Source organism: Otolemur garnettii, unplaced genomic scaffold (assembly GCF_000181295.1).
Source record: "Otolemur garnettii isolate 467f Iridium unplaced genomic scaffold, OtoGar3 scaffold00152, whole genome shotgun sequence".
Classification (NCBI taxonomy): Eukaryota; Metazoa; Chordata; class Mammalia; order Primates; family Galagidae; genus Otolemur; species Otolemur garnettii.
This window is the reverse complement of record NW_003852547.1, coordinates 2,514,488-2,524,323: the sequence shown is the minus strand read 5'-3', so window position 1 is coordinate 2,524,323 and position 9,836 is coordinate 2,514,488. Positions and strand designations below refer to the sequence as shown.

General features: G+C 49.2%; 1 protein-coding gene across 1 annotated transcript in view; it reads left to right on the top strand.

Moving 5' to 3' along the window:
• CKM (creatine kinase, M-type) overlaps positions 1–7,859 on the top strand; it is an 11,035-nt gene extending 3,176 nt beyond the window's left edge. The window contains exons 3-8 of the mRNA XM_003799507.1: positions 427–581; positions 1,443–1,575; positions 4,129–4,300; positions 5,898–6,021; positions 6,385–6,574; positions 7,331–7,859. Of these exons, the coding sequence (XP_003799555.1) occupies positions 427–581; positions 1,443–1,575; positions 4,129–4,300; positions 5,898–6,021; positions 6,385–6,574; positions 7,331–7,509 (953 nt within the window). The 3' untranslated portion in view covers positions 7,510–7,859. The remainder of the gene's footprint in view (positions 1–426; positions 582–1,442; positions 1,576–4,128; positions 4,301–5,897; positions 6,022–6,384; positions 6,575–7,330) is intronic.
• Positions 7,860–9,836: the final 1,977 nt, after the last annotated feature.

The following is a 9,836-nucleotide window of genomic DNA, read 5'->3' as shown; positions in this document are numbered from 1 at the left end:
TTGAGGCTCTGTCTCAAAAAAAAAAAAAAAAAAAAAAGATTTCAGGCTAAGAGTCCATGATTTGGGGACTCTGAGATGCTACTGTATCCAGCTACTTGTACCAGGTCCCCTCAGATTCTTTCTCCTTTGCCCCAACCCCTTGCATTCTTTCCTCATTCTGAATGGCACCTTGACCTCTCCCAGCCTTCCCTTCCCATTGCCATGAACCCCTAGTCTTCTCATGTCTGACCCAGAGGTTTTGAATGTACCCCCGACACACATGCATAATGTGTGCGCACACACAACCACATGTGCACACATGCACACACATACATATGTGCATACACATGCACACATATGTACACACGTGCACAGTCTTCACTGGGCCCACGAGCCCAGGCCTTGCTTGCTGGGGACTTCTACCTCTGACTTCACCTGCCCCCCCAGGTCACCCCTTCATCATGACCGTGGGCTGCGTGGCTGGTGATGAGGAGTCCTATGATGTTTTCAAGGACCTCTTCGACCCCGTCATCCAGGATCGGCATGGCGGCTACAAGCCCACTGACAAGCACAAGACTGACCTCAACCATGAGAACCTCAAGGTTGGCTGCCCCCAGGGGAGGGGAGAGTTGAGGGATGGGGGGCAAAGAGGTCAGAGGAGAGATGGGAAGAGAGGGAGAAGTTTGCAGAGCAATAGAAAGAGATAGAAAGAAAGAGAGACAGAGGAGAGGGAGAGCGAGAAGACAGGCACAGAAACAGGACAGGCCAGGTGCCATGGCTCACACCTATAATCCCAGCACTCTGGGAGACTGAGGTGGGTGGATTGCTTGAACTCAGGAGTTCAAGACCAGCCTGAGAAAGAGTGAGACTCTCTACTAAAAGCTAGCCAGGCATTGTAGCAGGCGTCTATAGTCCCAGCTACTTGGGAGGCTGAGACAAGAGGATCACTTGAGCCCAGGAGTTTGAGGTTGTTATGAGCTATGATGCCATGGCACTCTATCCAGGGCCACAGAGAGAGACCTGTCTCAAAAAAAAAAAAAAAAAAAAAAAGAAAGAAAAGAAAAGAAAAAAGAAACAGAAGGAGAAAAAGGTGAGACTGAAATGTGGAAAGAGGGAAGCAGAGGGGAGAGTTAGAGATGAGAGGAGAGAAAGGAAGAGAGAGATGGAGAGGGTAGGAGACGGGGAGAGAGGAAGAGCAATAGAAATGGGAGACAAAGATGGGGAGAGGGGTGTGGAGAAGAACACAGGGCAGATAAGGAGATGGGAGAAACAGGGTGGGGGAGAAGGAGATAGAGACAGAGCCCAGTGGGGTCAGTGGAGAGGGAGGCTTGGCCCTAGCCAGAGGACAGAGGGGCAAAGGAAGCCGTGGAGATCCGAGGACAATCTGGGTGACATGAGCTTGCCAGGGAGAGGAGAGGCTCCTTGAGAACATCTGCCAGGCCCTGACCCCGCCCACCCCCCAGGGTGGAGCCGACCTGGACCCCAACTATGTGCTCAGCAGCCGCGTGCGCACTGGCCGCAGCATCAAAGGCTACAGCTTGCCCCCTCACTGCTCCCGAGGCGAGCGTCGGGCCGTGGAGAAGCTCTCTGTGGAAGGTGAGAGTCCCGTCCTACCTGGCTCTGGCTCTGCTCCTCTACAGGCCGGTTCTCGGCCCTCCAGGATCTCCATTTTCCAAAACATGGGAGGAACTTGGTAAATTATAGGGACTTGAATGGTGGCTGTTTGCCTTACCTGAGTCAGGGGTCTGGGGGGCTGTCAAGGCTGGAAGGCCCCTAAGAGCACCACTCAGACACTCAGCTGCCCCGGTTCCTGACATCCAGGCACCCAGAAAACCCTATGGTTGTTCTTAGCCTGTGTGAGGAGCTGGGTTCCCACAACGAGTAAGGTGCATAAAGCTACCACTCTCACAGAGCTCTCAACCTGATGGAGAGAAGACAGGAAACAGAAACCCACAAATGAATAAGACAATTCCATGAGGCTAAGCAACCAGGATAGCAGCAGGGACGAGGGGAAGGGAGTTAGAAAGGCTGGTGCAATTGCTCACCCCTGTAATCCTAGCAGTCTAGCAGGCTGAGATGCGTGGATGGCTTGAGCTCAGGAGTTTGAGACCAGCCTGAGCAAGAGTGAGACTCCGTCTCTACTAAAAATAGAAAAATTAGCTAGACATTCTGGTGGGCACTTGTAGTCCCAGCTACCTGGGAGGCTGAGGCAAGAGGATCGCTTGAGCCTGGAAGTTTGAGGTTGCTGTGAGCTATGATGAAGCCATGGCACTCTATCCGGGGCAACACAGTGGGACACTGTCTCAAAAAAAAGAAAAAACAAATCTGAGATCTGATTGGAAAGGATCCCAGGCAAGTGGAACAAGTGCAATGGCCCTAAGGTGGGATCTTATGTTGGGGAACCAGTGAGGAGGCCAACGTGGCTGGAGTTTTATCGTGAGGTTGCACCAATTTGGTGATAGCTTAAGGCTCCACTTCTAGTTCTAGTTCTCTTGTGTTTCCACCACATTTGTAGTTCCTTCCTCCGCTGAAGTCTTGAACTTCTCAAAGTTATCCATGAAGACTGGAATCAACTTCCAAATTCCTGGGGGTTTTGTTGTTGTTGTTGCTGCTGTTGTTTTTGAGACAGAGCCTTAATCTGGCCCATCTGTAGAGTACTATGGCATCACAGCTCATAGCAACCTCAAACTTGGGCTCAAGCAATCCCCTTGCCTCAGGCTCCTGAGGGACTGCAGGTGCCCACCTCAATGCCTGGCTAGTTTTTCTATTTTTAGTTGAGATGGGATCTGGCTCTTACTCAGGCTAGTCTCAAACTCCTAGGCTCAGGTAATTCACCTGCCTCGGCCTCCCAGAGTGTTAGTATTACTGGCATAATCTACCTCACCCAGCCTCTAGCTTTTGATTTAAAGTGAGAGATGTGCAACTCTTCCTTTCATCTGAACACTTAAAGGCCTCCATAGAGTTATTAAGTGAGCTAATTTCAGTATTGTTGCATCTCTGGGAATAGGGAAGACTCAGTATGGGAAGAGAGATGGGGGAACGGCTGGTTGGCAGAACAGTAACACACATATTTGGCTTAGCGCCTGTAGCTCAAGTGGCTAGGGCACCAGCCACATACACCGGAGCTGGTGGGTTCAAATCCAGCCCGGGCCTGGCAAACAACAATGATGACAACTATAACAACAACAACAAATAGCTGGGCATTGTGGTGGGAGCCTGTAATCCCAGCTACTTAGGAGGCTGAGGTAAGAGAATCGCTTAAGCCCAAGAGTTGGAGGTTACTGTGAGCTGTGACGCCATGGCACTCTACCCAGGGCGACAGCTTGAGACTCTGTCTCAAACACACACACACACACACACACACACACACATTTCATTTATTGGTCAAGTTCACCCTCTTACCTGGATATGGCTTGTGGAGCCTTAAAATAATTATAAGAGAAATATTAGGGTCACTGATTGCAGATCACCTTAACAGATATAATAAGAGTGAAAAAATTGGAAGCATTGCAAGAATTTCCAGAATATGACATAGAGACATGAAGTGAGCATGTGCTTTTAGCAAAATGGCACCAGCAGACTTGGACACAGGGTTCCATGGGCCTTCAATTTGTAAAAAATGCAGTATCTGAAAAGCACAGCAAAATGAAGTATGCCTTTATATTATATAAATAATGTATAAAATATATAATGTATGAGATATATAAATGTTATATATGTTTATCATACACATGTACAAATATATTCATTATACACACATTTTATACATATAAATATATGAAAATAACATAATACTATTTACAGTAGTTTCTACTAATGGCTTCCCAAATTCCTGAGACTTTGGCCATCTGCCTTCCAACCAGCAGGAGCAGGTACCAGCATACTGTGGCCTGGTGGGTTCCTCAGGAAAGGGGAGAGACCGTTTTCTGGCTTGAGCAAGTGATCTGGTTGTTCCTGGGGTCTGGGCAGACAGGGGAGGAACAGGTTTGGAGGTTGGGTCATGAATTGGGGCTTGGGCAGTGTTTAGGTAATTTGAAGCCATCCAGGTCCAGTCCTATTTGGGCCAGCAATGTGAGGTCCCTGGGCCTTCATGCCCAGCTTGAATTGGGACAGTCTGCTGACTACTTTCTCTCTCATGTGGTCCCTTAGCCCTCAACAGCCTGACAGGTGAGTTCAAGGGGAAATACTACCCTCTGAAGAGCATGACAGAGCAGGAGCAGCAGCAGCTCATTGATGACCACTTCCTGTTCGACAAGCCGGTGTCCCCGCTGTTGCTGGCCTCAGGCATGGCCCGAGACTGGCCTGATGCCCGAGGCATCTGGTGAGAGGCCCATGCAGGCCTTTAGCTTCCACTTCTCTCAGCATCTTCCAGGGCCCCCATAATCTTCCTCACACCTCCACCAAAGTCAAGACCATAAGAATAATTTCCAAGAGCAATGGAAAATAATCTTCCTCTCCATCCCTGCCTATCCTGTGGTCTATGTGTTATATTTTGGGAAATTTGGACCAGAGAAGTGGCAGCTAAGAACTTAGACTTGAACCATACTCCCTAGGTTTAAATCCCAGCTCTGCCATTTACTAGCTTTGTGACCTTGGGTAAATTATTTAACTTTTCTCTACCCCAGTTTCAACATTTGTAAAATGAGGAGCACAATAATTTATAGCTCTTGGAGTTCATTTTTTCTTTCTTTCTTTCTTTCTTTTTGTAGAAACAGAGTTTCACTTTATTGTCCTTGGTAGAGTGCCTTGGCGTCACAGCTCACAGCAACCTCCAACTCCTGGGCTTAGTCGATTCTCTTGACTCAGCCGCCGGAGTAGCTGGGACTACAGGCACCCGCCACAATGCCTGGCTATTTTTTTGTTGTAATTTGGCTGGGGCCAGGTTTGAACCCACCACCCTCGGTATATGGGGCAGGTGCCCTAACCACTGAGCACAGGCACCGTCTGCTCTTGGAGTTCTTGTGAGGATTACATGAGCAAAAGTGTCAAAAGCAGTGCTTAGTATACCATAAGTGCTCATGTATGCTGGCTATTAGTATTATCTTTATTATCAACTATTGTTAGTTAGACTTGCTATGAAATCTGTGAATTCTTAAACCTGACAATTTAAAAATAGAGAACCTAGCTGGGCACAATGGCTCACGCCTGTAATCCTAGCCTTCTGGGAGGCTGAGGGGGGCAGATTGCTTGAGCTCACCAGTTTGAGACCAGCCTGAGCAAAAAGCAAGACCCTGTCTCTACTAAAAATAGAAAAACTGAGGCAAGACAATCGCTTGAGCCCAAGAGGTGGAAGTTGCTGTGAGCTATGACGATACAGCACTTTATCCAAAGTGACAGCTTGAGACTCTGTCTCAAAAAAAAAAAAAAATCTAGGTTTCAAATGATTAGAGGACTTGGGATTCTACAGATTGGATAACTATAAGATTTCAAGATTTTAAATATTTTTAGGTTTTAAAACTCTGCTAGTTTCAAATTCTGTGACTGCATGATTCCAAATATTTCCAGATCTTAATGTTTTATCGTTTAAATACCCTATTTCTGAGATGCTAAAATTGGAAGTTATCCCAGTGAGATGGGAAGATTCTCTGGTCCCGAGACCAGATATAGAATTTCCTGGATTTATCCAAATTTCTGTTTGGCAAAGACTCTGAGATTCAAAGTCTGTAATTTAATGTTGTTCAAAGTCTTTTAAGTCCCTGAAAGTCCTTGATCCCAGGATTTGAGGTTTTATAGATCCTGTGACGGTAAAATCTATAGGTTTAAGCTTCCGCATTTTGAGAAAGCAGATGCCTCCCCACCTGCCCCCCGCCGCCCTCTTACACTACAGTTCCCCCAGCAGGGGGTAGGTTTTGGAAGAGGAGGGGTGTTGGGGTTCCTGCGAAGCTGACTTTGGCTTCTTTTACTGCACCCCACCCTAGGCACAACGACAACAAGAGCTTCCTGGTGTGGGTGAACGAGGAGGATCACCTCCGAGTCATCTCTATGGAGAAGGGGGGTAACATGAAGGAAGTTTTCCGCCGTTTCTGCGTGGGGCTGCAGAAGGTGGGCTTCCGCCCCTAGCTGTTGACTTCTGACCCCACCTTGAAGGCCCCGCCCCTCTCCCTTAGGGCCCCTCATCCGCCCCACCCACATCTCAAGGCCCCGCCCCAGGATCCGGCTCCAACCTTACACGGAAGCCTCGCCCCGAGAACCTTTGTCGAAGAATCCTCAAGCCCCATCACCTCAGAATCCTGCCTAGGTCTTTGAATCTCCTCCTTCCTAGTTCTCCAACCTCGCCTCCTGGGAACTATGATTACACTCACTTCCTCAAGCTCTGCCTCTCCCTTGTCTGTTCGAGCCTTGTTCAAGGTGTATTTGGAGGTGCCTACTGGTATTGACCCCCTGGTCCTCTTTTCCCGACTTCAGATCGAGGAGATCTTTAAGAAAGCCGGCCACCCCTTCATGTGGAATGAGCATCTGGGCTACGTGCTCACCTGCCCGTCCAACCTGGGCACTGGGTTGCGTGGAGGCGTGCATGTGAAGCTGGCGCACCTGAGCAAGCACCCCAAGTTCGAGGAGATCCTCACCCGTCTGCGCCTGCAGAAGCGGGGCACAGGTGCGGCTCCCACATTCCCTGCACCACGCCATCTGGGGGAGGCCGTTTGCAGCGGCGGAAGGGGAGGTGGGGAGTCCTGGGGGTAGGCAAGGACTGCCCCGTTGTGAGCTTGTTTCTTCTTCTATAAAATGGGCATCACCACGTCTGTCTCATAGAATAGATATCTTCATGCGTATATAACATGGGTTGCATATGCCCCAGACATACCTTGGGGCCTTAGTTTCCACATTTGTAAAGTGGGGTGGTCAGGATTGGACCCTAGGAATCACTGCTCCCCAGAGCCAACTCTCTTACCCACTATGCTATGTTTTTTTTTGTTGGAGACAGAGTCTCACTATGTTGCCCTGGGTAGAGTGCCATGGAATCATAGCTCACAGCAACCTCAAACTCTTGGGCTGCTTTGAGCGATTGATTCTCTTGCCTCAGCCTCCCGAGTAGCTGGGACTACAGGCGCCCACCGAAACGCCCAGCTATTTTTTTGTTGCTGTTGTTTAGCTAGCCAGGGCCGGATTCAAACCTGCCAGCCTTGGTGTATGTGTCTGGCGCCGTAACCACTGTACTACAGGTCTCAAGCCTGTGCTATGTTTTCATGTGGGATGGTTGAGGGGTGAGCCCAGAAATAGACATTCTCGAGGCTCTGTGTCAGGTAACCTGTTACACAGTAGGCACTCAGTACATGCAGCTGTTGCATTTGGCATGGGGACCAAGCCCCTGTGCCTCTGCTCCTTCCTCACGCCTCATCCCTGGCTCCCGTAGGTGGTGTGGACACAGCTGCTGTGGGCTCTGTGTTCGACGTGTCAAATGCCGATCGGCTGGGCTCATCCGAGGTAGAACAGGTGCAGCTGGTGGTGGATGGTGTGAAGCTCATGGTGGAGATGGAGAAGAAGCTGGAAAAAGGCCAGTCCATCGATGACATGATCCCTGCTCAGAAGTAGGCGCCCTGGCCTCCTGCCACCGACTGCTGCGGCCTCAGCCAATGGGAGGACCTGGCCTACCCCAGGCTACTTCTTCACCTCTGGCCTCGCCCCTTTCCTCAGAGTCCACCTATAATGGTTCTGTCATCTGGGGCCTCTAACCACCCCTCTCAGAGTTCCAGCTCTGACCTTACTTCTGATGGACTCTATCCTCTGGGTTCTGACCAATGAAAACCCTCTTCACAGGGTCCTCTGCTGTTCCCAGAACTCTGTCCACCACTGGGAACTCTAGCTGATGGGAGCTCCCTAAACACCTGGAGCTCGGGCTTTGTTTCAACTCAAAGCAATAAATAAAAGTAATGGTGGCCTTAGCTTTGTGTCTGATAGTTACTGAGGGACAAGCAGGAGGGAGTTTTGTAACTGGTCACAGTATGGCCTCAAAGTGATCTGACCTATCTAAGCATGTTTTATCCCATCTCTAAAATGAAGCAAAGTTAAGGAATAGAGTCTAATCCAAAAATTATAAAGTACTATAGGGAACCTGAGACCCAGAGAGGTGCGGCCAGCCCAGTGTCACACAGCCAAGCATGGGTGGGCCCTTTCCAACCCTACCACCAATCATGCTCAGATCTCAAACAGGGTCCATGCTGGGGGGAAATGAGGGGCAAATAAAATGTATGAGGCTTGCAGTTAGCCCACGGGCCTCCAGTTTGAGAACTCGCAGGCATCTCATCACATCTCTCTCTGTTATGCTTCTCACTAGCCTCCTGCCTGATCTGACTTTCCCAAGGAGATAGGGGAGCCATTACTAATTGCAATAAATCACAATAAGTCCTATTCTTTTCAATTATTCAATTTCACACTGAAATACATACCATTTGCTGAAGGCTTATCTTTCCAGCTCTCTCTCCATTATTCCTTTTCCTTTTTTTTGAGACAGAGTCTTACTCTGTCCCCCTGGGCAGAGTGCCACGGCATTATAGCTCACAGCAACTTCGAACTCTTGGGTTCAAGCAATCCTCCTGCCTCAGCATCCTGAGTAGCTGGGACTATAGGCACTCACCACAACCACTGGCTAGTTTTTCCATTTGTAGTAGAGATAGGGTCTAGTTCTTGCTCAGCGTGGTCTCGGCCTCCCTTCTCATTCTCAGCCTCCCAGAATGCTAGGATTCCAGGTGTGAGTTACCACATTCAGCCTCTTCATCATTCCTTTGACTCTTTTGCTCCTTATACCCCCTAATGTCTCTGCCCAGGCTGTTTCCTTTTCCAGTCTGGGTCTCCCCATGGTTTTTTTTTTTTTTTTTTGAGACAGAGCCTCAAGCTGTCCCCCTGGGTAGAGTGATGTGGCATCATAGCTCACAGAAACCTCCAACTCCTGGGCTTAAGTGATTCTCTTGCCTCAGCCTCCCAAGTAGCTGGGACTATAGGTGCCTGGCATAATGCCCAACTATTTTTTGGTTGTAGTTGTCATTGTTGTTTGGCAGGCCCAGGCTGGATTGGAACCCACGAGCTCTGGTGTATGTGGCTGGTGCCTTAGCCGCTTGAGCTACAGGCCCTGAGCCCCCATGGTCTTTAGTGATAGGCCTTTGGAGAAGTTGGTCCCAGCAAGGAATGGAAAAGGGACATCATAGAGCAATTGGGGGAAGGAGAAGAGTAGGTATTAGACGACAAGAAGCATCTGAACACATATTGGGGGCTGGGCCTGTCAATCACCTCCACTCAATCAGGCACGGTGGCTCACACCTATAATCCTAGCACTCTGGGAAGCCAAGGTGGGTGGATTGCTTGAGCTCACAGGTTTAAGACCAGCCTGAGCAGTATAGACTCCTGTCTCTACTAAAAATAGAAAAACTGGGGCAAGAGGATCACTTGAGCCCAAGAGTTGGAGGTTGCTGTGAGCTATGATACCACAGCACTCTACCCAGGGCGACAGCTTGAGACTGTCTCAAAAAAAAAAAAGCAAAACTCAACTCAAACATGCCATGGTCTCCATTAGCAAGGACACACTGAGTGAGCATTGAAGAAAGCAAAGGTCTCAGAAAAAAATGTGAGGCAGAGCAAATGGAAGACAGAGCCCTCAGCAACCTGGAAGAGACATTTTTTTCAAATCTTGAGTCATAGAAATTAAGAGCCCTTAAGAGTTCAACATATGGACGTGGTGCCTGTCGCTAAAATGGCTAAGGTGCCACCACATACACCTAAGGTAGCGGGTTCGAATCCAGCCCAGACCCACCAAAACAACGACAGCTGCAACCAAAAAATAGCCAGGCGTTGTGGCAGGTGCCTGTGGTCCCAGCTACTTGGGAGGCGGAGGCAGGAGACTCGCTTGAGCCCAGGAGTTGGAGGTT